The sequence below is a fragment of the Tupaia chinensis genome, unplaced genomic scaffold (genome assembly GCF_000334495.1).
Source record: "Tupaia chinensis unplaced genomic scaffold, TupChi_1.0 Scaffold148607_1, whole genome shotgun sequence".
Taxonomy (NCBI): Eukaryota; Metazoa; Chordata; class Mammalia; order Scandentia; family Tupaiidae; genus Tupaia; species Tupaia belangeri.
In genome coordinates, this window is record NW_006208456.1 from 2,804,969 (window position 1) to 2,831,972 (window position 27,004).

General features: G+C 42.5%; 1 protein-coding gene across 6 annotated transcripts in view; it reads right to left on the minus strand.

Annotated features, from left to right (window-relative positions):
• Nucleotides 1-207: 207 nt before the first annotated feature.
• The window catches only part of AREL1 (apoptosis resistant E3 ubiquitin protein ligase 1), a 56,016-nt gene continuing 29,219 nt past the window's right edge, over nt 208-27,004 (minus strand). For 3 of the 6 annotated variants that reach the window (XM_006170549.3, XM_027769117.1, XM_027769118.1), the window contains 18 exons: nt 26,800-26,860; nt 25,691-25,917; nt 24,517-24,754; nt 18,704-18,873; nt 18,280-18,460; nt 17,849-18,096; nt 15,758-15,835; nt 12,461-12,602; nt 12,229-12,350; nt 11,032-11,107; nt 9,415-9,524; nt 8,524-8,703; nt 8,215-8,340; nt 4,449-4,578; nt 4,303-4,361; nt 1,472-1,561; nt 899-1,074; nt 208-792 (listed from right to left, as the gene is read on the minus strand). In XM_006170549.3, the coding sequence (XP_006170611.1) occupies nt 690-792; nt 899-1,074; nt 1,472-1,561; nt 4,303-4,361; nt 4,449-4,578; nt 8,215-8,340; nt 8,524-8,703; nt 9,415-9,524; nt 11,032-11,107; nt 12,229-12,350; nt 12,461-12,602; nt 15,758-15,835; nt 17,849-18,096; nt 18,280-18,460; nt 18,704-18,873; nt 24,517-24,754; nt 25,691-25,917; nt 26,800-26,815 (2,472 nt within the window). In that variant the 5' untranslated portion in view covers nt 26,816-26,860 and the 3' untranslated portion in view covers nt 208-689. The remainder of the gene's footprint in view (nt 793-898; nt 1,075-1,471; nt 1,562-4,302; nt 4,362-4,448; nt 4,579-8,214; nt 8,341-8,523; nt 8,704-9,414; nt 9,525-11,031; nt 11,108-12,228; nt 12,351-12,460; nt 12,603-15,757; nt 15,836-17,848; nt 18,097-18,279; nt 18,461-18,703; nt 18,874-24,516; nt 24,755-25,690; nt 25,918-26,799; nt 26,861-27,004) is intronic. The other 3 variants (XM_027769119.1, XM_027769121.1, XM_027769120.1) reach the window with 3 other exon arrangements.

Sequence of the window (27,004 nt, forward strand, 5' to 3'; positions counted from 1 at the left end):
CCTTCCCCTTCCCAGTTGTTGACCCCCCAAAAAAAAAAAAAAAAAAAAAAGGAAAAAAAAAAAAGATCTTTCTGTACTCTCAGTCCTCATCAGAGGTAGTCCAGTGCCATGGCCCATGCCTGCCATTGTGCAGGGGGACAAAACCAAAGACTGCTCATGTGGGCCGCCTCTTGTCTGTGCTTCTCCTAGCTACAGATGAGAAGAGGCCATCACTCCGCCCACAAGGAGGACTCATGTATGAATTTGGTCAAGTACTGAGGGCCGAAGAGGGCACCCCAGGAATGTTAGCAGAGGGAGTTGGAGAAAGGCATGGATTTAAGGTTCTCTGCACACCAGTTTCCCAAAAGAACTGAGCCCCGTGTGTAACCTCCCTCAGCTACCGAGACAGCTCCAGCTACTGAGATCTTCAAAGGACCAGAGGAAGTGACAGCAGCGCGGTCCTCTTCTCACGACTGAATAGTCCGCTCGGATTAAGTTCCATGCTAAAGTGGCTCATGGTAGATATTTTCAGGGGAAGGTGGGGGTGAGGTAAGGACAAGGCTTGTAGGTGACAAAATACTCCAGCGACAGGGGAGCCTGTGGCATCTTCTGGTTGATGGTTATGTGTTTCGGCCAATGGCTATGAGGACTGTAACGTGCGCCCACCTGCTCCAGAGAGCACAGGATCCAAGTGGATGGGACGGGAGTAATCAGAGCATGCCAAAGCCCTCGCAACCCTCGCTGATGGCCAGCTGCAGCATCCTGTGCACCTCTTCATATGAGTCATACGTTGGGAGGCACAGCTGGTTAAAACTGGAAGGAGAAGGGGAGACATAATTAGCTCATACCACCAGAAAGGCTGCCAAGGGCTGGAAAGATCACCCCCCACAGAACAGGCATCAGGCAGTCAGACACCTACCACGTGTGTGCAGTTGGTAGGGTGCTATGGGTTGGAGCAGCAATGATCTGAAATGAGGGACAGAGGGCAGCGAAGCCTCCAGGTGGCAGCTGAGAGGAACCTGTTGTGAACTGAAGTAGCCGGGCCAACTCCTCCTGGGTCAAACTGGAAACCACAGTCCAAAACCACCTCATGACCTGGCAGGGAGAGCACAAGACTAGGACCATATATGGCCTGTGGCCATATACAAGGCCATATACAAGACACCCTGGAGTTACTGTTCTTTGAGGACAGAGGTAAGAACAGCTAGAGATGACAGTCCCTTCAGGTGACTGTAACACACCGAAGAGGGTGGTCGCTCATTGCCTGATTCTACTTCTTCACATTCCCAATCAACTGTTCCCATGAGAGCCAGCATGACAGCCCTTGGGGACCAGTGCTCCCTTCTACCTGAACTACCACCTGTTCTTCCCATAGGCATCATTTTTTCCCCCCAGTCAACATGTCAACTTCTTTGACTCCTCTTATTTGTTTCTATTGTAACATTTTCCTTATAATACAGAAATCTAAGTGAAAGAAGTGTGGCCCACTTGCCTTCTCTCTGAAGTGCCACGAGCCACCAACCACCACTGCATGAGCTTTGAAGTCAGACACACTGATGTCCCCAGTCCCACACATCAGAAGCTGGAGAAAGATGGTCAAGGTTACTAGGACAATCAGAGGGATGAAGACCACTTACTTGTGTTAACATTGCAAAATGCAGAATAAAGAAAAATACTGAGAAAAGACAAAAGGTGAGGTCTTAATGATAGAATATTGCTTTAGGAAAACCAACTATAAACTAAAATAGGCCAATGGCTCCAAAGCAGTGTAGTGAAATACCACAAAGCTTTTAAGAAAACACACAGAGATGCCTGTGGTCCTAACCTAGACCTACTGAATCAGAATCTCTAGGGAAGAAGTAATGACCTCATGTAAGTTGAAAAAGTTTCCAGGTATTTCTGAAGAGCAGGACTGTAGTGATGGGTTATTTTTAATTCAAACAAAAGATTCAAAAGTGGACCACATGTTTGCTGCTAGTCTGCTCTAAACTTGGCCTGAGAATACCAGGGAGAGAAAGAGAAGTCCTCTCCCTTTGATTAAGACCCCCAACTCATTTATAAATTTGAAGACAGCCTTTCCTATTTCCCAGGATCCAGCCTTCTTTTGTGAATTGAACTTTACTACTTTCCCTTCAGTCCTGTTTCTACTTGATCAGATAAATATTAGAGTATGCCCCAAAATGAGAACATGAATGACATCAGAGCCCTAAACATCTTGTTGATGTCCTCCTTTGGTTCAGGATCCAGCAAGGTACTTAGCAGACTGTGAGACCTCATCTAATAGCCATGAAGGACCAGCAAGTGGCATGGTGGTTAAGGTGCCAGACACTCCCACATGGCTGACCACGGTTCAAGTCCTAAACCTAGTAACCTTCTCGCTTTCCCTTTCTCCTTCTCTCTCTGTCTCTCTTTCTCTCTGGTCAAATTAAAATGAATAAAATTAAATAAAATAAATCTTTTAAAAAGTTATACATTCTGACTGAGAGACAAGAAAAGCCCAAAGCAAGCCTGAGGAGGAGCCTTGGCTCATTCAAAAAGAACTTGCTAAGCTAATGAGTAATAAGAGCAGGATGTGGAACTGTAAGAGACTGTCTTTCTGTGTGAATACACACATACACACATACATACACACACACACATATATATACGGGGATCTTCAAAAAATTCATGGGCCATGCAATTATGAAAAATCTCTGTATGGGGAACCAGCAGTTAGCGTAATGGCTATGTCGCTGGACTCCCACGTAGTCGACCGCGGTTCGTGTCCCAGACCTGGTGGCTTAAAACTCACGCCGGGCGCATGTGCATGCGTGCCCAAGATCCCGAGAGGAGAATGGAGGAGAAGGGATTGCGGCGTGACCATCCCCCCTGGGGGGTGATTTCTCGCTTTCTGTCTCTATGTCTCTCTCTGTCTGTCTGGCGAGCGCACGTGCCCTACAGTGAAAATCTCTCCAAAAAAAAAAAAAACCTCTGCATGGATTTCAATTTTTTTGTGTGTGGCACCAAAATAAGCCCACATTTTAAATCTACTTTTCTATGAACTCTTTGAAGTTTCTTTGTATGTATAAATCTATATAGTGTTGTAATGCAAAAATATGACATATGGGCACATCTTTTGGCCTATCTCTCATTAGAATCTAGCTCCCCATGCACATAAAAAAGGCATAAAAAGGTGATAATAAAATGCTTCTGGGCAGTTGTCTAAGGAGGGTGGGATTTCAGATGAGCTGTGTTTTCGGATTTTCTGTACTGTATGAATGATTTTCTAATGAGTGTATCACATATGTAGTCAGAAAAGCCAATAAAACATTTTCATTGTATAAAAAAAGGAGAATGTTGTTTGATGAAAGTGGGGATGTTGTCTTATTGATTGGGATCTCCCCAGCACCTGAAAGTACATAGCAGACAGGAGGCACTCAACATACACCTGAATAAAATTAGATTATTCTCTTAAATGTTATAGGAGCGTATGAAAACTGTACATGATATCAACTATAGACATATATATATATATATTTTTTTTTTTTGGACAGGTTTTTGCTATAGGACACATGCACTCGCCAGAAAGAGACAGACAGAGAGACAAAAAGTGAGAAATCACCCCCCAGGGGAGATGGCCACCCTGAAATCCCTTCTCCATTCTTCTCTCGGATCTTGGGCACACACATACATGCACCCAGCATGATTTTAAGCCACCAGGTCTGGGACTCGAACTGCAATTGACTACATGGGAGTCCAGTGACATAGCCATTTCGCCATCTGCTGGTCCCAATACCAACAATCTTCACTACGTAGACTCATATTCAATAAATAATTATTATTCTTCATAAGTAATTGCCTACTTGCTACTTTTTAATTTTCACATTCTAGTTTTTAAAAAGCTGAAAAAAGAATTAATGAATGAAAGGGTAACAAAAATGAAACTACTCTTGCCTTTCAAAGGGCTTTTGGGCCACATCTCATAGAAGAAGATGCAACAAGCTAATTCTTGGGCATCACTAAAATGTCGAGTCAAGAACAATAGTTTGGGGACCAGTAGATGGCGCGATGGTTACGTTGCTAGACTCCCACATAGTTGACTGTGGTTCATGACCTGGACTTGGCAGCTTAACTCACACTGGGCATGCCTGCATGCGTACCCAAGTCCCAAGAGGAGAAGGAAAGAAAGGGATTGCAGCATGCCCATCCCCTGGGGTGGGGGGTGATTTCTCGCCTTGTGTCTCTGTCTTTCCAGCAAGCACATGTGTACCCTATAGAAAAAAAAAAAAAAAACTCTCTTAAAAAATTTAAAAAAGAACAAGGGTTTGAACTGCAAGCACTTACCTCAAGTTCATTCTCATCAAAAATAGCCAAAAGATTCTCAGGGACCAACTCATTTAGGCCTGAAACAAAGAAGCCAAGTTAAAGCCATATCCACAAAATGGATACAGGCATTTTAACCTCAAGGCCAAGGGTAGACAGGCTCATACCTTTAAGGAAATGTTCCACCTCTTCTTTCACTTGACTGGCAAGCCGATACTGTGCCAGCAAATTTAAATAGAAGATTTTATTCGCATTGGTAACTGGGGTTTGCGCTCCACCTGTCATGAGTTCTACGACCTGAAGTTAGAGGCAAAAGACAGACAAGGAGAGGTTGTGGATGGAAGTTTACATGACGATATCTGTCTGCTGTGATCTACAAACATAACATTATTGAACTCCGTCAATGTCAGTCAAGTTTCTGCTTTATATTCAGCTTTTCAACATACTTGGTTTTATACAGTTCCTATTCTTCAGGGTCCTACCATTGCTGCACTCTACTAGCTACTCTTTCTTTCATTTAAAACATTTTTTTAATTTTAAATTTTTTTTGAGAGAGAGTTTTGCTATATGGCAAGTGCGGTCACCAGACAGAGAGAAAGAAAGTAAGAAATTACCCCCCAGGGGGGATGGCCACGCTGCAATCCCTTCTCCTCCATTCCCTCTTGGGATCTTGAGTATGCATGCACACGCACCTGGTGTGAGTTTAAGCCACCGGGTCCAGGACTTGAACCACAGTCTACTACATGGGAGTTCAGTGACATAGCCATAATGCTAACTGCTGATCCCAATTTTTTAATTTATTTTTTAACTGCCTGAGGGTATGTGTGCTTAACAGAGAGAGAGAACAAGAGAGAAAGCACCTACAATGGGACACAGCCATGCATCAATCCCTTCTCCATTTCTCCACCCTGTCAGGATTTTGAGCACACACACACACACACACACACACACGCCCAATGTGTTTCTCAAACTGCCAGGGCTGGGATTTGAACCACACGGCTGGCCAGGTGGGATCTGGCTCCTTCAACCACCAGGCCATGGAGATGGCTCTCTACTAGCTACGTTTCTATGGTGGTGACTATGTGAGTCTTCTCTGACCAAGCAGTGGTAAAGCATCAGGAAGATATGGCTCCTTGTAGGCATTATTTTAATCTGTGATTCAAAATTAAGCCACTACAGAATTCTCTGGCTCAGAGTAAATAAATTCAGGTAAGTAGTGAAGTCTTATGTCTCAAAAATAAGATTAAAATAGTTGCTCCCCCACATTCTTCTAGCTCTGATGTGAGTCAAAAGAAAGATCCATGGCTTGTAACTGTTTTTTTCTTAGAGAGATTTCTGCTATGGGACATGTGTGCTTGCCAAGACAGACAGAGATAGAGACAGAAAGTGAGAAATCACCCCCCAGAGGGGATGGCCGCCACAATTCCTTCTTCTCCATTCTCTTCTTAGGATTTTGGGCATGCACACACACATGCCTGGTATGAGTTTTAAGCTACCAGGTCTGAGACTTGACTACAGTCGTCTAAGTGAGAATCTAGTGACATAACCATCATCTGCTGGTCCCAGATGGCTTGAAACTTAAGAGATCCCAGATTCTAATCACCAACCTGATACTAACATTGTAAGCAATAAATAAACTTTAGTCACTTAGCCATTTGGGCCCCCAACCTTCTTATCTGCAAAGAAAAAGCCATAAAATTCTCAGATAAAATAGTACCTCCCAATAAGCAACTTCTAATAGGACTCTAAGGAAGCCCTGAAGCACATTTTAAAACCACCACCCTGTAAAATTTGTGTGTAGTGACTAAGGTTGCCTTCTTAAGTGAAAGAAGGCCTCCATTTCATTGTAAGATTAGATCTTCAAGTCTTGACAACATCATAATGGAAATAGCGAACTACTCCATAGCAGGGATTCTTAATGATCTAAAAATGTAACATTTTTTGTTGTGTATAATTCTAGATATTTATGTCAATAAACATTTCTAATTAATAGAAATAAATCACTAAGCTTTTGTATTCATATTAAACCCAATAAACATGAGTACTCTGTTTGGCCTGGAGACCCTAATTCAGGATCTTGACTAGCTGCGTTGCTATGCTGGTCAGGAAGGCAGGCTCTGAACGAGGTCCCGTAATTTTCTTTTTTTTTTGAGAGATTTTTGCTATAGGGTGCGTGCACTCGCCAGACAGACAAAGAGAGACATAGAGACAGAAAGCGAGAAATCACCCCCCAGGGGGGATGATCACGCAGCAATCCCTTCTCCTTCATTCTCCTCTCAGGATCTTGGGCACGCACGCACACGCGCCCGGCGTGAGTTTTAAGCCACCGGGTCCGGGACGTGAACCGCGGTTGACTACATGGGAGTCCAGCGACATAGCCATTACGCTAACTGCTGGTTCCCAAGGTCCCCTAATTTTCAAAAAGGCCATCTGACTATTAGTAGAGTGGTACTAGTGGTTACTATTTTTCAGTCGGTGCTACTGTGTTTTTAATGACCTATTACTGTAGCTTTAGCTTCACCTTTATTATCTGATATTGCTTAAAGCCATGATATAAGCAGAAGCACCTAATCTTCCATGTAGTACCCAGCATTACAGAGCACGACCACTGTGCCACTGTGCTGAGGCTATCTGGCCGATTGTTTTCTTTTTCTTTTTCTCCAGATTTTACTATAGGGCATGTGCACTTGCCAGAGAAAAAGACACAGAGAAAGTGAGAAATCACCCCGAGGGGTAGATGGCCATGCTGCAATCCCTTCTCCTCCACTCTCAGGATTTTGGGCACAGATGCACATGCACCTGGTGTGATTTTCAAGCCACCTGGTCTGGGACTTGAACTACAGAGTCAGCCATAGGGGATCCAGCACCCGAACTTCCACTACCTACTGGCCTGTGGTCAATTGTTTTCTTTCCTTTCTTTTTCTAATTTTTTTTTTTTTAATTTAAAGGTTTTTGCCATAGGGCATCTATGCTTGCCATAGTCAAAGAATGACAGAGAAAGGGAAAGTGAGAAATCACCCCCCCAGGGGTAGATGGCAATGTCACAATTCCTTCTCCTTGGTCCTCCTCTAGGGATTCTGAGCGTGTACATATACATGCTCGGCATGATTTTCAAGCCTTTAGGTCCAGGACTCAAATCAAGATCAGTCATGTAAGAATCCAGTGCCTTAACCACCACACCACCTGCTGCCCCCCCACCAGTTTCTTAATAGAAAGTTTTAAAATATATAAGCATTGTGTCAAAAATGGGATTATCTACAGCGCCATACTAATAGGAATAAAGATAGGGCTAGCTCTTCTAAATCTGTTTATAGAGTCACATTTCATTATGATTCAGTTCTTTTTGTTTGTTCATTTGTTTTTGGAGAGGTTTTTGCTATAGGGTGCGTGCACTCGACGGAAAGACAGAGAGAGACAGAGACAGAAAGTGAGAAATCACCCCCCAAGAGAGGATGGCCAGGCCGCAATCCTCCATTCTCCTCTTGAGATCTTGGGTATGCACACACACGCGCCCAGCGTGAGTTTAGGCCACCGGGCCCGTGACTCGAACTGCGGTGGACTACACAGGAGTCCAGCGACATAGCCATTAGGCCAACTGCTGGTCCCGTCATTCAGTTCTTTTTCTACTGGAAGATAGAAATAAGGAAATAGATGGACACCTGTGACTTTTGCGCCACTCAAATCATAAAATATGGGATGCAATGCGCTAAAGCTGCACTCTCCAATAGGGCAGCCACTAGCCACATACAGTTATTTAAACTGGTAAGGTAGAACGAGAAATTCAGTTATTTGGCCATATATGCCACGTTGTTGGTGTGTAAGAGACACCATGCATACAGAACACTGCCACCACTGCAGAAAATACATTAGACAGCACTGCTCTAGAGAAAGCTGAGGAACACAAAACCCACAGGCTTCTGTCTGCTCTCTCACCTTATCCAGTTGACCTGATTTGTTGTATTTCTCTTCTGCAAAGACCAACTCCATCTCACTCATGTCATTATTTAGGATAAAACACACTTTAGATTTGTAGAATTCTGGGTCATCTGTTTCAAAGTACTGAGGAGATTAAAAACAAAAACAAACAAACAAAACACAGAATATGAATACTCTTGTCCAGAAATGAGATTTATAACTGCTTAGAACCACTTATCCCTTCAAACTTAATAATAACCTCAGGTGGAACGATTCCAGAGTTAATGGCCAGGGAGCATTAGTACCCACGTACACCTAAGATGTTACCTTGTAATGCATACGTAGTCCTATGATTTGGGCCAAGAATGAACGGGTGAAGCGAGCTCGAACCAACTGCTTATAGGCTCCTCCTAGAGAGGACTCATAGAGACACTTGCCCACCAGCCGCCCTGCAAACTCATACATCTTCAGGCGCAGATAAGCAGGGCGATTAGGGTTGGGATGCACCTGTCAAAGAAAGAAACTGAAAGGCCTTGGGCCATTTTTCTTAAAGCCTAGTTCTGGAAAGACTCTCTCTCCCCAACCCCATGCCAAGGGAGCAAGAATTTCAGTGTAAGGATCAAAGAACCCTTCTAATGACATTAGTCTAGTGGTAACCACCACTGAATAATTCAAAGTGACTAGAGGATAAAGGGCAAAATGGGACTTAAGTTGAAGAATCTTATATTAAGTTCGTAATCCATGCATGAATAAGGAAGTTAATCAGTGGATAATGTGATAACTTCTCCCTAAACTAGAACTTCCCTCAGCAAAGTTTACGTTCCTACTCCTGAAACCTCCACCTGGTCAAAGATCTGGTACCGAAATCAATTGCTTTTGGGATGCTTTAAGTGGCTCAGTTACTGGGTCGTCAGAAAAGTCATGACACGTTTGCCTATATAAAGCTTTTCTGATGACCCAATATTATTCTAATAATTTAAAGTAGAGTAGTCATTGTACTATAATGCTTTTCAAACACTCATCTGGCTGCATTTTCTCTTATTTTATAGAGGACATAATGAAGGCAAAAAGGATCTTACATTAAGATTAGCTCAAAATATAAGGACAGGCAGTCGACTCCCATGTCAGTTTCATTAAGTTGGAACCCGTTATTATCAATACATCCACTCTAACATCATCCACATTTTCTACCCGCCCATGGGGAAGTCATAGACTCACTAATGCTTGGTTGTTGTCGCTGAATCGGGTGAAGAGCTGATTAGTGGTATCGAACAGTGCTTTGCAGATAAGCTCAAACCATTCCCGGCGAGGTCCTCCCCAGTCCAGGGCTGAAAAGCATAATGAAAATAAAAAATGATCTTGGCCTACCTCCTTTTATCACTTTAACAACTTTTTTTTTTTTTTTTTTTTTTTGAGAGAGAGACTTTTGCTATACGAAAGTGAGAAATCATCCCCTAGTGGGGGATGGCCATGCCACAATCCCTTCTCTTCTAGGGATTTTAGACATGCACACACACATGTCTGGCATGAGTTTTAAGCCACTGGGTCTGAGACTTAAACCACAGTTGACCATGTGGGAGTAACATAGCCATTACACCATCTGCTGGTCCCTTAACAACAATTTTTAATTGACATATAATAGTTGTACGTATTTATAGGGTCAGTATGGCTTTTTAATGCTGTATACAATGTGTAATAATCAAATTAGGGCACAAGGCATATCCACCATCTCAAATAGTCATTATTACTTTGTGCTATGAACATTTGAAATGCTTTCTTTGGCTATTTTGAAATATACATGGAATTGGCATCAACTATAGTTAATGTTACTATACTGCAGTACTCCAAAACTTGTTCCAATTATCTCCTGTATCTGTTAACCAAGTTCTCCCGTTCTCCCTATTCCCTTTATCCTCCTCCCCATATCATTTCATTCTCTACCTTCATGAAATCAAATCTTTCAGTTTCCATTAATCTGTGAGAATATACGGTAGTAGTGACTGGCTTATTTGACTTAGCATTATTTCCTCAGGATTCCTCCATGTTGCCTCAAATGACAGTGCTTATCCTTTTTTCAGATCTTAATAAAAGGATGTGTATATATACCACAATTTCTTTATCCATCCAACAGCGGTTGGACACAAGTTGAGACCATACCTTAGCTAGTGTGACTAGCACTGCAATAACATGGGAGTGTAGGTATCTCTTGGACAAACGTTTCTTTTTCTTTGGGTATATCCCCTATCATTCCCTACAGTGGGATTACTGGGCTACAAGGGAATTCGATTTTTAGTTTCTGAGTAATCACCCTATTGTTTTCCATAACGGCTGTCCTCTTACCACTTCTGTTCACTGAGTCATCATTTTACATATTATATTCCCTTTATTCGACTCCCTTAATATTTCTACATTGAAACTCTCCTAAACTGTGGACTTCTTTGAACTCACACCCCTTTATGTAGGACTTAGGTATTCTGATCACTAGGCTAATGTCCCCTCATAGGGAAACACGAAAGGTCACAGAGTTCCCAGGAAATGGATATTACCTTAGTTCTACAAGTCACTTTGCCCTCCTGGCTCTAACTTTGAGCGCCCTCTCCCAAAACTTACATGTCTGTGCTCTACAAGATCCAAGACCCAACGTGTCATCTGTCCAATATACTTTACCCTTTTTTGTTGGTTCATGTTACTTTTTTCCTTTGGGAAAAAAAGCTATTTTTTTCTTTCTTTCTTTCCTTCTTTTTTTTTTTTATTTTTTGGTGAGAGGGAATAAGAGAGAGGGTGGGAATGAGGAGGAGAGTTAAAAAAAGATGAAAGTGCAATTTCAAAACTGACCTTCTTCATCCTGGAACACCACTTCAAAGTTCTTACTCCAATCTGAGATGGAGAAATTTCGAGTAGCTTTCAGAGACTGCAAAGCAGTGAAAAGAAGGAAATTGTTAAAACACTGGCTGGAATCCCTTGGATATTAAAGACAAAAACCACAAGAGCACGGACATCACCCAGTGATCTAACTACCACCACTTGAGACAGATATATTACTCACAAATAACCTTTAATACCATCTTATATTTTAAATGACATACCTCTAAAAAAATTTTAAGTTTAAAAAAATTTATCTTTTCACCATCACTTTGTTGTAAAGTTGAAGCTATTTGTTCTCTCTCTCTTTTTTATAATTCTTATTTTATTAATGAGAAAACTCATGCAATAAAGAAGTAAAAAAATGACTCAGTCAATAAGCTAAAAGCAAGAGAACCACGGAGTCCTGGTCTCAGTATAGTCTGTCCACAAGACATCTTTGTTCATAAGGCTAGGTTCAGGAAGGGAGCCAGGCTATGCAGAGAAGGTGATTGAGAAAAGGGGATTCCAGTCACATCGACCAAAGCCAAACATCACAAACACTCTCTGGCCAGGGATCAGGCCTGTCATTCTTGGGGAATGTAAGAAGTATGCCAGTGTCTGTGCAGTGGAGACAGACACACCTCAGGTGTTCCTTTTCCATCAGACCAAAGTGACAACAAAATCATTTCCTTTTAATCCAACAAAAGCTCCTCTATTTCAGGGATTTGATAACAAGTTCTTTTTTTTAAATTTATTATTTTTTTCCCTTTAATTTGCTATAGGACACTGGTGCTCAACCGAGGAGAGAAAGGGAGAGAGAGCAAGAAAAAGCTGCTAGGTCCAGGACTTGAACCATGCCCGGTCATGTGGGAGTCCAGCACTTAACCACCATGCCACCTCCTGGCCTCAATAATAAGTTCTGCAACCAATTCTATCTGCCCCACAGAGAAGTCCCATGAGACTGCTCATGAACTAGTTCTGAGCAGACTGAAAGCCAGTATCTCAGCTAGTCTCTGCCCTCAAGAACCTATCTGCAAGTCTGCTCCAAATTTAGTATAGTCCAACAAACAGAAGTTGATACATTTAAAGAGAGAACTCTAAGTTTGGTGAGAAAGATAACCAGCAGAATATAACCAAGAGGTAATAGGTGGAAAACTGGCATCTGCTGACAAAGATAAAACTACATACCGATTCCAAGAGGGCATGTCTGCTGACCTTCAGGGTGACTTTGGAATGTGGCCTTTTCATATGCACCTGCCGAAGCTCTCGCTGGAAGAAGTTCACCTTGTCCTGAAAGGTCTCAGAGCCTCCTGAGAAGCAGCAAGATCCATCATGACTACAAGCCAACTGAGGAGTCCCACCTCTATATCCTCAAATATGCAGGGAAGCCGGGATTGCTGCCTTCCCTGATCAACCTCACCTATGTTCTTATGAAGAGAGCGGATGAAAGTGGCTGCTAGAATGTTCCTCTCCTTACAGCTGAGCTCTACAGGAGGCTGAATGCCATCATCCACCACCAGTGTGAGGAGCTTATGGACAGGGTCAGGGCCAAGGTATGAAAACTAGCGAAGGGGAAAAAAGGAGTTAATCTATAAAACCCTCAAACCCAGTAAAAATGTGCAACAGCCCAACCCTCTGTACCAACAAACAAAACCAAGTTAAGCCTGCTTTCTCCAGGTAAGTACCCACAAGAAGTACATATCAGTACTCTACAATTCAAATTCAAATGTCATTTTTTTTTTTTGCTATAGGGCGCGTCCACTTACCAGATAGACAGAGAGACAGAGAGACAGAGAGACAGAAAGCGAGAAATCTCCCCCCAAGGGGGGATGGTCATGCCACAATCCCTTCTCCTCCATTCTCTTCTCAGGATCTTGGGCACGCACGCACACGCACCCGGCATGAGTTTTAAGTCACTCGGTCCGGGATGTGAACCGCGGTCGACTACGTGGGAATCCAGCGACATAGCCATCACGCTAACTGCTGGTCCCTCAAATGTCATTTTTAGTACGGGTCACAAGAAATACTACAGACCTTCCAACATAAGAGTGAAAGTATTGGGTTGTGGAAAAGTCATGACGTGTCTTCTGTGTCACGATTTTTCAGACAACCCAACAGTAAGGAAAAGTTGCCAGAAAAGGACTACTTCAAAACTAGGTAGAGGAAAAAAAAAAAAAAACTAGGTAGAGGGAAATGATTTTTATAAAATGATACACTGGGCTAGCAGGTAGCATGGTGGTTAAGGGCGCTGGACTCCCACATGTCTGACCAAAGGTTCAAATCTCAGACCTTGTGGCTTGCTTCCTCTCTCTCTCTCTCTCTCGCTCTGTCTCTCTTGCTCTGATCAAATTTTAAAAAATAATAAATAATTTTGAAAAATTAAAAATTAAAATTATATAGTCAAGCTGTTGGGCAAAAGCTTAGATTTCAGAAGTTCAAAGAAGTTAAAAACAGTTTTAAAAAAATATATGAGAGGGGCTGGCAGGTGGTAGGGTGGTTACAGATACTGGACCCCCACATGACTGACCAGTTTAAGCCCTAGACCTGGCGGCTTTCTCTCTTTTTCTTATTTTCTCTCTTTCTCTTTCTGTATTTCACTCTAATCAAATTTAAGACAACAATAATGATAAATAAGGGATTGACAGGTGATGTGGTGGTTAAGGGCACTGGACTCCCACATGGCCAACCGTGGTTTAAGTCCTGGACATGGTGGCTTGCTTTCTCACTTTCTCTTTCTCTCTCCTCTGTCCCTCTCTGGTCAAATTAAAATAGATAAGTAAATGGATAAAGAAAGTTAAATAAAATAATTCTTTAAAAAAAATAAATAATGATAAATAATATAACGTAAATACTGCTTCTAAAAGTTAGCTTTAGCCCATTGGAAATTCAAGCCTGAGCCAAAGAGGCCGACACTCTGTTAACTTAGTCTTGGAGACAAAAGATAACTGCTAAGTATTCTGAGTTGAAACTAACTTCTGTTTCTGTAGGCACGTCTCCTTCGAGAATTTATATATTCTTCATGTCATTTAGTGAAGAGATAATGATCCTTTATTTGGCAATGAATCTTGTATGCACAGTGAGGACTTCCAGAACACCAAAAGTCTTTCTGGGAAAAAGAAAAGGCTGAAACATTCCAGAGTTGAAGCTGCTCAGCAAGAACCAGATGTAAGGTTTCCACTCACCTTCGTTCCCGGGCACACTCGGAAGGTATAAAGGCGCCAGGGGATGATCTTCAGGTAGAACTCCTTCACTGAGAATTGCTGGAGGACCAACGTACAGAAAACAAGTCGATGAGAAAAAGACTCTACTGTAATTCAAACGTCACAATCCCTACCGACCATTTCCCATGATAACCTTTTTCTTCCATGGACAAAAATGGATAATAAGACCAAGTGTGTCAACTCTATCTTTAAAAGGGACAATGAAAAATATTACTCTGACAATGCAATTTCACACAGAGGCATTTTATAATCTTAATACTCAAGTCTTACTACAATTCTAAGTATCTAGGAGCAGGCTTTCACTTCACGTAGGGAACGTTTCCCTGGGAGAGAATCAAAATTTCCTTTTGCTCAGCCCAATGCCACTGGGTGGCTTCCTCCAAGTCCAAGCATGGAGAATGCCAGCAGCCCATATCTGCTTCTCCATCCCTATTTGCAAGGTACGAGAATTTACCAGGGAAGGAAAGGTAGGAAGACGGGGTAGGGGTCAGAGGCAGGAGTAGGGAGAAATGAGAGTCTTACATAAAAAAAGTTCTCAAAAATACCGAGAGTAAGAAGGGTCTCCTTATGCCATTTTCAGAAGAAGAAGAGACAGTACCATCTTTTTTGGAGGGAGAGGAGGCAGAGGTTTCTGCCTTAGGGCGTGTGTGCTCCATCAGAGAGAGAGAGACAGTGAGAGGGAAAGTGAGAAATCACCGCAATCCCTCCTCCTTTCTCTTCCTGGGATCTTGGACATGCACGCACACATGCCCAACATGAGTTTTTGTTTTTTGTTTTTTTGAGAGGTTTTTGCTATAGGGCTCACGCGCTCACCAGAGAGAGAGAGAGAGAAAGCGAGAAATCACCCCTCAGGGGGGATGGTCATGCTGCAATCCCTTCTCCTCCATTCTCCTCTCAGGATCTTGGACACGCACACACACACGCCTAGCGTGAGTTTTAAGTCACTGGGTCCGGGACGCGAACCGCGGTTGTCTACATGGGAGTCCAGTGACATAGCCATTACGCTAACTGCTGGTCCCCATGGTGGCTTGCTTTCTCACTTTCTCTTTCTCTCTCCTCTGTCCCTCTCTGGTCAAATTAAAATAGATAAGTAAATGGATAAAGAAAGTTAAATAAAATAATTCTTTAAAAAAAATAAATAATGATAAATAATATAACGTAAATACTGCTTCTAAAAGTTAGCTTTAGCCCATTGGAAATTCAAGCCTGAGCCAAAGAGGCCGACACTCTGTTAACTTAGTCTTGGAGACAAAAGATAACTGCTAAGTATTCTGAGTTGAAACTAACTTCTGTTTCTGTAGGCACGTCTCCTTCGAGAATTTATATATTCTTCATGTCATTTAGTGAAGAGATAATGATCCTTTATTTGGCAATGAATCTTGTATGCACAGTGAGGACTTCCAGAACACCAAAAGTCTTTCTGGGAAAAAGAAAAGGCTGAAACATTCCAGAGTTGAAGCTGCTCAGCAAGAACCAGATGTAAGGTTTCCACTCACCTTCGTTCCCGGGCACACTCGGAAGGTATAAAGGCGCCAGGGGATGATCTTCAGGTAGAACTCCTTCACTGAGAATTGCTGGAGGACCAACGTACAGAAAACAAGTCGATGAGAAAAAGACTCTACTGTAATTCAAACGTCACAATCCCTACCGACCATTTCCCATGATAACCTTTTTCTTCCATGGACAAAAATGGATAATAAGACCAAGTGTGTCAACTCTATCTTTAAAAGGGACAATGAAAAATATTACTCTGACAATGCAATTTCACACAGAGGCATTTTATAATCTTAATACTCAAGTCTTACTACAATTCTAAGTATCTAGGAGCAGGCTTTCACTTCACGTAGGGAACGTTTCCCTGGGAGAGAATCAAAATTTCCTTTTGCTCAGCCCAATGCCACTGGGTGGCTTCCTCCAAGTCCAAGCATGGAGAATGCCAGCAGCCCATATCTGCTTCTCCATCCCTATTTGCAAGGTACGAGAATTTACCAGGGAAGGAAAGGTAGGAAGACGGGGTAGGGGTCAGAGGCAGGAGTAGGGAGAAATGAGAGTCTTACATAAAAAAAGTTCTCAAAAATACCGAGAGTAAGAAGGGTCTCCTTATGCCATTTTCAGAAGAAGAAGAGACAGTACCATCTTTTTTGGAGGGAGAGGAGGCAGAGGTTTCTGCCTTAGGGCGTGTGTGCTCCATCAGAGAGAGAGAGACAGTGAGAGGGAAAGTGAGAAATCACCGCAATCCCTCCTCCTTTCTCTTCCTGGGATCTTGGACATGCACGCACACATGCCCAACATGAGTTTTTGTTTTTTGTTTTTTTGAGAGGTTTTTGCTATAGGGCTCACGCGCTCACCAGAGAGAGAGAGAGAGAAAGCGAGAAATCACCCCTCAGGGGGGATGGTCATGCTGCAATCCCTTCTCCTCCATTCTCCTCTCAGGATCTTGGACACGCACACACACACGCCTAGCGTGAGTTTTAAGTCACTGGGTCCGGGACGCGAACCGCGGTTGTCTACATGGGAGTCCAGTGACATAGCCATTACGCTAACTGCTGGTCCCTCCAACATGAGTTTTAATCCACCAGGTCCAGGACTCGAACCACAGCAAGCCATGTGGGAGTCCAGTGACGTAACTGCTACGCCATCTGCTGGCCCCACAATCACTTTTCAAAATGGAAAACAAAAACAAACAAAAATATTCCTGTTATCTGAATGTGTAGCAGGTCATATTTTTTTGTTTTAATAAAAGCTCTTCATTAAAGAAAATTTCACATACGTATTGAAGAAAACATAACGAACCCATGACCAGTTTCAGTGAGTATTAATTCATAGCTTATCTTGTTTCATTTATTCACCCCACCCACTTCCCTCATTACCCCACCTTTCAGTCCAAATTAGGACTAGACCATAAAACAAAAAATGGCACACAGCAAAGTGTTATAAAGTAGAACAGAATTAGAACCCAGTTTGGGGTATGAGATTAAAGGGATGTAAATGGGATGTTTCAACAGAGTCTCACTTTCATGAGGACTGAATAAGAAGATACAACTATTAAAATAAAACTCCCAAACACAAAGCCCCTCTGAGCTTAAGGGCTTGGGAAATTCACCTTCTTGTCTCTGCCAACATTTCTTTACTCCAATCCTGTAGCCTGAGAGTGATATTCACTGACTGAGGTTTCACAAGTCACAGACTGAAAGATCAAATTGTTTTGATACAACACAAGAGGCCAACAGTGATTTTCATGCTACTCAGACATTTTTAATGCTTCAAAGTAGCTTTCTCTACATCTCTGGAAGCCATGCCTTGGAAAATCTCCCAGAAACAATCAAAAGGCAGAATCCTACAGGTCCTCTAGAGCTCCAAGGTGCAGAGAATCCCAGACAGAAACTATGTCTAGTCTAAAGCAAACACAACCGCGGCAGAGGTGACACAGTCCTCCGCTCCCTGGCAAATAGACTGCCTTAGTACCCAGAAACCCAAGTGACCTTGTCCTGATACTCGAGACTGCAACTTCATGGTTTCAGTTACCAAATGCTAATCATATACTGCCTCAGCCAGAAGGATGTTAAGGTAAGAATGGGCGTTCCAACCTTTGGTGACACATAGCAGTACACCTTCTTGGGTTTCTTCACCTTCTCAGGAGTGTGGCACTCAGAGGGTGAGTCTTCATCTTCCTCGTCCACAGCTGTGGAAGGCCGGCGCTGGGAAGAGCTCATGTGCATGGGTGGGAGGTGCCACGGTGCACTGCTACAGTTGGTAGCATTATAAAGATAAGCCTCAAAGTAAATGCTCACTCCTGAGGTGGATACATTACGTTCGACAATATTCTTCTCATTCTCTGAAATACAACGAAGAATAAGGATTCAAGTAAGAATGACCCATCAGTAGTTCTTTAGTTCACAGAACACTAAGCCTAGTGTGGCGCCCACATCAAGTGTTTGCAAGGTCGTTCAGAAAAATGCAGACATTGAAAGTAGTGGCTGGGAAATAGGACTGAATCGCAGCTCTTCTCATAACTTACCAGTTAGGACAATAATGTCAAATTCGCCATTATTGATTGGTTGATTTTGGTATGAAATGCAGGCATGGAAGCAACCACGAGAATGCAAGGTGAGTCGCAAGAACACCTGGCAAGTCTGCCTGTTGGATGTCACTGACTTCTCAAACGAGACACCAGTACTCTCTTCTTCTTGAGGGCCAAGCTACCGGAAGAAAGAAATCATCACTTCGCATTTATGACTTTCTCCTTTGCAAGGCAATTTATACTTTACAGAGAAGTTTCTTTCTATGACTTAATCTAAATCTCATGATTACTAATGAGTTAAATGAAGATACAAAGTCAGAGAGAGGGAAACAAGAGACAAGAGTGAATTTGATGGGATGAGAATGACAGAGTAAGGAGCCTGTTCTCCCTTGTGTACAGAGAAAGAAGGAAAGTCGCTTACCTCATGAATGGACAAACTGTAATTGTGCTCATCTCTCAAGGATGTGGAATTGTTGGTAGGGTTGTCGTACTCATCTCGGGGCACTATTTGAAGGGTATGCGGCTGGCCACAGGTCAAAACAAGAGTAGAAAAATGGCAGACGATTTTGGTCTTGGAAGGAACCACCATTCCTGGAACAAAGACAATGGAATTTAATGTTGAGAGGTAGTCTTCAGAGCACAAAGAACTGCTCAGTGAGTCCTATAGCACTTAATTCCCTCCCAATTCCTGGATATAAATAACACTACAAAGAGGAAAAGAAAAAGAAATAGATTAAATCAAATTAATTTTGGGAGCTCATTTTTACGAATTCTCAACCACTTCATTTTGAGTAAAGAACTTGGAAGAAACAGAACTGAGAGTTACAGATACAGAGTCCCACTGCAAACTTATCAGTGAGGTGGGTCTTAAAAATAAGAGCTGACCAATCACAAAACAAACATAAAAACCCATTAAATACTTATATGCAAATCTAACAAAATATATATAAGACTGACACACTAAAAACAACAAAGTGCTAATGAAAGAAACGAAAAAGATCTATATACTAAATAAACATATCATGTTTATGAACTAGAAAAGTGAACACAGTATAGAAGTTAACCATTTAGAAAATGCCAATTAAGGGACCAGCAGTTGGTGTAATGGCTATGTTGCTAGACTCCCATGTAGTCAATCGCGGTTCGAATCCCGGACCCGGTGGCTTAAACTCACGCCGGGCACATGTGCATGCATGCCCAAGACCCCAAGAGGAGAATGGCAGTGTGGCCATTCTCCTTGGGAGGGGTGATTTCTGGCTTTCTGTCTCTCTCTGTCTCTATCTTTCTGGAGAGCGCACATGCCATATAGCAAAAACCTCTCCAAAAAATATAGAAAAGAAAATGCCTATTAAAACTACAACACTACTTATCAGAATGGCTAAAATAAAAAACTATTTAACGTATTAAATATTGGTGAGTATGTGAAGTAACTAGATCTATTATACATTGCTGGGCAGAATATAAATAGCCACTCTCTAACAGTTAAGCAATTTTTTTTAAGAGAGTATTTTTGCTATAGGGCATGTGCACCCACCAGAGACAGACAGACAGACAGACAGAAAGCAAGAAATCACCCCCCCGCCCCCCCAGGGGGGATAGCCACACCACAATCACTTCTCCATTCTCCTCTCGGGATTCTGGACATGCACGTACCTGGTGAGAGTTTTAAGCTGCTGGGTCTGGGAATCAAACCACTGTCAACTACATGGGAATCCAGTGATGTAACCATCACATTATCTGCTGGTCTCATGGAAGAATTTAGCAATTTATAAAACAACAACAACTAAGCATACAACTACCATACATCTCAGCAACTGCATTTCTGGGCATTCATACCAGAGAAATGAAAACGTGTATCCACATAAAAACTTGTACATGAATGTTTATAGCAGTTTTATTCGTGAGAGCGAAAAACTGAAAACACCACCAGTACAGTGTCTTTCAGTGAGTGAACAGTTAAACAAATTGTGGTACCGAATGAACATCCCTAATCTGAAATTCCAAAATGCTTCAAAATCTGAAACTTTTTGAACTCTGACAAGACATCACAAGTGGAAAATTCCAAGCCTGACCTCATGTAATGGGTCACAGTCAAAATGTTGCAATACAAAAATACTGTATAAAATTATCAACAGACTATGTTTGCAAGGTATATATGAAATGCATTTTATGTTTACATTTGGGTCCCATCTCCAAGATATCTCATCATGTTCATGAAAACATTCCAAAATCTCTCTGTCTCTATCTTTCTGGAGAGCGCACATGCCATATAGCAAAAACCTCTCCAAAAAATATAGAAAAGAAAATGCCTATTAAAACTACAACACTACTTATCAGAATGGCTAAAATAAAAAACTATTTAACGTATTAAATATTGGTGAGTATGTGAAGTAACTAGATCTATTATACATTGCTGGGCAGAATATAAATAGCCACTCTCTAACAGTTAAGCAATTTTTTTTAAGAGAGTATTTTTGCTATAGGGCATGTGCACCCACCAGAGACAGACAGACAGACAGACAGACAGACAGACAGACAGACAGACAGACAGACAGACAGACAGACAGACAGAAAGCAAGAAATCACCCCCCCGCCCCCCCAGGGGGGATAGCCACACCACAATCACTTCTCCATTCTCCTCTCGGGATTCTGGGCATGCACGTACCTGGTGAGAGTTTTAAGCTGCTGGGTCTGGGAATCAAACCACTGTCAACTACATGGGAATCCAGTGATGTAACCATCACATTATCTGCTGGTCTCATGGAAGAATTTAGCAATTTATAAAACAACAACAACTAAGCATACAACTACCATACATCTCAGCAACTGCATTTCTGGGCATTCATACCAGAGAAATGAAAACGTGTATCCACATAAAAACTTGTACATGAATGTTTATAGCAGTTTTATTCGTGAGAGCGAAAAACTGAAAACACCACCAGTACAGTGTCTTTCAGTGAGTGAACAGTTAAACAAATTGTGGTACCGAATGAACATCCCTAATCTGAAATTCCAAAATGCTTCAAAATCTGAAACTTTTTGAACTCTGACAAGACATCACAAGTGGAAAATTCCAAGCCTGACCTCATGTAATGGGTCACAGTCAAAATGTTGCAATACAAAAATACTGTATAAAATTATCAACAGACTATGTTTGCAAGGTATATATGAAATGCATTTTATGTTTACATTTGGGTCCCATCTCCAAGATATCTCATCATGTTCATGAAAACATTCCAAAATCTGAATATATCCAAAATCTTAAACACTCCTAATTCCAAGCATTTTGATCTGTACCATGAAATACTCAGCAATAAAAAGGAACCAAATACTGATACGCACAACAACCTGAATGAATCTCCAGAAAATTATGCTAAATGAAAAAAAGTCAGTCTCCAGGGGTTAAAAGTCAGGACCAGCAACTGGTGTAATGGCTACGTCATTGGATTCCCATGTAGTTGACCACGGTTCAAGTCCTGGATCCAGTGGTTTAAACTCACACCGGGCACACTGCGTGCATGCCCAAGATCCCAAGAGAATGGAGGAGAAAGGACTGCGGCATGGCCATCCCCCCCGGGGGGGTGATTTCTCACTTTCTGTCTGTCTGTCTCTGTCTTTCTGGTGCACACACGCACTCTATAGCAAAAACCTCTCCAGAAAAAAGGTTAAAAGTCAATTCTGGGGCTGGCAGGTGGTGTGTTGCTTAGAGGCGCTGAACTCCCACATGACCAACCACGGTTTGAGTCCTGGACCTGGTAGCTTGCTTTCTCACTTCCCCTTGCCCACCCCCCCATCCCATCTCTCTCTGATCAAGCTAAAAAATAATGGTAATGATAAAATTAAATAAAGTGATTCTTCGAAAAAAAAAAAAGTCAATCCCCAAAGGCTACATACTATATGATTCTACTTATTTAGCAAGTGTGTGTGTGTGTGCCCAGAATCCTAAGAGGAGAATGGAGAAGGGATTGCAGCATGGTGATCCCCCTGGGAGTCTGCTTTCTCACTTTCCCTCTGCCTCTCTCTGATGAGTGCACATGCCCTACAGCAAATTTAAAATAATAAAATAAAACATATCAGCCTAGTACTGAAAATGCCATGGGAAAAAAAAATGCAAAAACAAAACCAAAAAAGAGAGAGAGAGAGAGAAGAGAAGAGAAGAGGAGAGAAGAGAAGAGAAGAGGAAAGGAAAGGGAAAAGAAACGAAAAGAAACAGACTGGGGGGGGGGATGAGTGTGACTATAAAAGGTCACCATGTAGGCTCCTTGGGGTGACAGAGATGTTCTGTATCTTGACTTAATCATGGTCAACAATCTGGCTGTGGTGTTATACCACAGTTTATTTTCTTTATAATTTGCTTTATGGCACATGTGCTCATTGGAGAGACAGAGAAAGAGTGAGAGAGGCAGGGGAGAGAGAAAGAAAGGATAAGAGTAAAGGCAAGGGCAATGGAGAGGGAAAGTCAGAAAGCACCCACCCTGGGGGGATGGTCATACCACAATTCCTCTGTTCTTCTGTCAGGATCCTGGGCATGCCCACACACATGCTTGTGTATGTTTCAAGTCACCAGGTCAAAGACTAAAGACAAGGGGCCGGCAGGTGGTGTGGTGGTTGGTGTGGTGGTTGAGGGTGGACTCCCACATGGCCAACAGTGGTTCAAGTCCTGGACCTGGCACTGCACTTGCTTCTTTCTCTCTCTCAATCTGTCCCTCTCTGGTCAAAACAAATAAATAAATAAAGTTAAATAAAATAATTCTTTAAGAAAAAAAAAAAGACTAAAAATGACACAGTTGGCCACGTGGGACTGCAGCCTTAACCACCACGCACCAGGTGGCCCCTGTAGTACAGTTCTGAAAGATGCTACCATTGAGAGAAACTGGATAAAGAGTACACTAGATCTCTGTATTATTTCTTTCTAAAAAAAAAATTATGCATTAACTTTATTTATCATTTTTTAATGATGAAATGCTCTAAAACTTTGACTGTGGCTAGGGCTACACAACTGCGAATTTTAAAACCATCAAATTGTGTATTTTAAACGGCATGTGAATGTCTCAAGACATAATATTAAAAAAAGAAGAGAGGGGAGCAGCAGTTGACGTAATGGCTATGTTGCTGGACTCTCATGTAGTCAACCGCAGTTTGAGTCCTAGACCCGGTGGCTTAAACTCATGCCAGGTGCATGTGCGTGCGAGTCCAAGATCCCAAGAGGCAAATGGAGGAGAAGGGATTGTGGCATGACCAGAAATCACCTGGCGGGTGATTTCTCATTTTCTGTCTCTCTGTTCTTCTGGCAAGCGTACATGCCTTATAGCAAAAACCTCTCTCAAAAAAAAAAAGAACCAGCAGTTAGCGTAATGGCTATGTTGCTGGACTCCCACGTAGTCGACCGCGGTTCGCGTCCAGGACCCGGTGGCTTAAAACCCACACCGGGCGTGTGTGCGTGCGTGCCCAAGATCCCGAGAGGAGAATGGAAGAGAAGGGACTGTGGCGTGACCATCCCCCATGGGGGGTGATTTCTCGCTTTCTGTCTCTCTGTCTCTCTCTGTCTGGTGAGCGCACATGCCCTATAGTAAAAAATCTCTCAAAAAAAAATTAGAGAAAGAAAAAAATTTAAAAAATAAAAAATTTAAAAATTTTTAAAAAGAAGAAGAAGAGAGAGGGGCTAGCAGGTGACAGGTGGTTAAGGCATTGAATTCTCATGTAGTAGCCAACCAAGATCTGAGTCCCAAAGCTGGCAGTTTATGAAAATCATAATAAATCGATGAATAGATACATAGATAGATAAATGTAAAAAGAAGAGAAAAGAAAGCAAGAAAGCAAGAAAAGAAGGAAGGAAGGAAGGAAGAAAGAAAAGAGAAGAAGAAGGAGGAGAAGAGAAAGAATGGGCCGGCAGATGGCATGGAGCTTAAGGTGTCTGAGTCCCATGTGGCTGAATGTGCAATTCAAGTCCCAGACCCTGAGGCTTGGGAAACAACACCGGGCACATGTCCATGTATGTCCAAAATCTTGAGAGGATAATAAAGGAGAAGAGATTGCAGTGTGGCCATTCCCTCTGGAGGGTGATTTCTCACTTTCCCTCTTTCTCTCTGGTAAGTGCATATGCCCCACAGCAAAAAAAAAAAAAAAAAAAAAAGCGTGCGGAAAAAAAACGAAAAGCTGCGGAGGCAAGAACGGATGGAGTGAGTACAAGAAAAACAGGGAGAGAAAGGGAGGAGGAAAGAAAAAAGAACTTACCAGGCTGAAAAATTTTGTAATAGGGACTATAGGCCACATTTAATCCACCAAGCTTCACTGTGATTTCGTAACGCCCAGCCTTGCGCACAGTGAAGGCCACTTTTACCACATTGGAATTGGGCTCCTGAAGAACTTCCTGGGTCACTGGAATTTCCACTGCTAGCTCGACGTGAGAGATGTGAACTCTTAATCCCACAGGCCGATGTGCAGGGAAAGGCTGCCCGTTCTTATAAAATAACTGCAGTAGGAGAAAGGGAAGCCCATTAGTGAGCACAAGGAGAAAAAGAAAACCACTTACCACGTCACTAGGGAGAATGTGGGAGAGAAGAGGCAGCAGGCAGAGATCACACTAGTAACCCCAGGACCTACCCGCTCCTTATAGTCCTGTTCATAGAAATATGGACAATTCCCTCAACAGTCCAAAGAAAACCACTGACTCAGGAGCAAAGCTTTAACCTGTTCCCAGGATGGGGTAGACTATACCTCTGATTCAAACTTTCGATTTCAACTCAATGTTTCTAAACCACCACTGCTGCCTCCTCATCTTCCCAGCCCTTTCTAATATCTAATCACTATAATCCACAGTTGAGGCAGTCAGCCTAGATTGGCGCTGAGTGAACCGGAGCACCGGGCATAGAGAGGAGAGTTCAGGCTCTCAAGGCAAACGCAATGCTACAGTGGAGAAGTCTGCATGGGAGTCAGCCAACTCTGCAAAGTGCCAGAGAGTAAATACTTTTGGCTTTGTAGACCAGACACAACTATGCAACTACCCTAACTACTGGACCTGAAAGCAGCCCCAGTCAATCCATGACAATTGGGTGTGGCTTTGCTCCAATAAAACTGCATTTATGAAACAGAAGGTAGACCTGATTTGGCCCTCAGGCCAGTTTGCCAACTCTTGACCTCTAACACTATTCTTTCTGGTGATATGTTTCTCATTTTGAAAAAAAACATTAAGCTTTATCCTTCTTCAAAGTTAAGTACCTATTTAACCAAAATGATAGAGAAATTCATGCCTCCTCAGACATGAACAATTCCCAAGTTCCTGGGAGGGACTGAAAAACAAGGGAAAATGTTAACACTCCAGTCAGCACCACCAACAGACTGAACTGGGCTCTGAAAAGCAAGTGACTCAGAAACCCCAATGGGTATGGAGACAGAAACATTCCCTTACATGCACTCGGAAGGCCATGCTGTGGCCCACCTCATAGGGGTCCTTCCAATCCCAGGAGACTTTGCAAGACCGGGGATCCAGGTAATTTCCCCGCACGTAGTCATAAATCGTCCGGTCCCCTCGACGCTCACGGTCCTCATTTTGGAGGAAGCTGACTACACGTGCGGCAAGCTCAAAGAGGAACTTAATTGTGAAGAAGAATGCAACCACAGACACTGTGATTCCACCTGTGTAAAGAGAGAACACACAAGCCACCTGTCAGTTACACAGCAGCTTTTCATTCAGAACAGGACAGGCATCTCCCACAAATTAAAGAAGTCAGGAGAGGGTTGCAAACATTCTCCTGGCTTACTACCTCTGTGGGTGAAGAGAACTTTATAACAGGGGTAACTACAGCTCCCAGGCCAAATCCCACCCATTGCCTGGTTCTGTCAAGGCCTACTGGAACTCACCATACCCTCTGGTTTTCAGATCATGGCTGTTTTTGTACCATACCAGTGGAGCTGAGTGCTTAATGCGACTGCATGGCCTTCGAAACCAGAAACATTCACACTCTGGTCTTTACAGAGAAAGTTTGCCAACCCTTGCTCTATACCATGAATGACAGCTAATGCTATTACCCCCCTCCCCAACGCCTCCTGCTCGTGCTGGCCCTCGCAGAAGCAGTAAAAAGAATGTGCATTCAGTACCCTCCACTTAAGAAGCCTTCCTCTCCCTTGACCTCTAGGCAAAAGTCAATTCCCCAATTCCCCCCAGATTTAGGGGTTCCCTTGTCTGGGCTCCCTCAGACTCCTCAATATGAACCTACTATAACTTTTCTCTGCCTCGACCATTTACCCCATTCATGTTCTGAACTCCTTGAAGGGAGATTTTTGCCTTATTCGACTTTGACTCCACTATAAACAGTGTCTGGCACTGACTGCAATTACTCAATAAACATTTCCCAAATGAATGAATTCTCACTGCCAATTCCATAAAGGTACATTCTGGCATAACTGCAAATATTTCTAGCTCTATTTTTAAAGGGAAAGGGGAGAGACAAAGAGGCAGACAGGACTTAAACAACCCTAACAATAAGATACAAAAAGAAAACTCTTTCTGTAACGTACCAATAACGTAAAACATCAGGTCCCTTCAAAGCCAACAGACAGCCGAGGATCACAGCTGCAGCTGCAAGAGAAAACATGTTCAGTTTTTTTCTCCAGCTCTTCTTTATAGACATCTCAGGGTGAGACAGAGTAGATAAAGCCTTGTTATTTCTGTCTTCTCTCTAGTTTGACAGGTACCCTAGCATTTCAGACAAAGTGTATTATT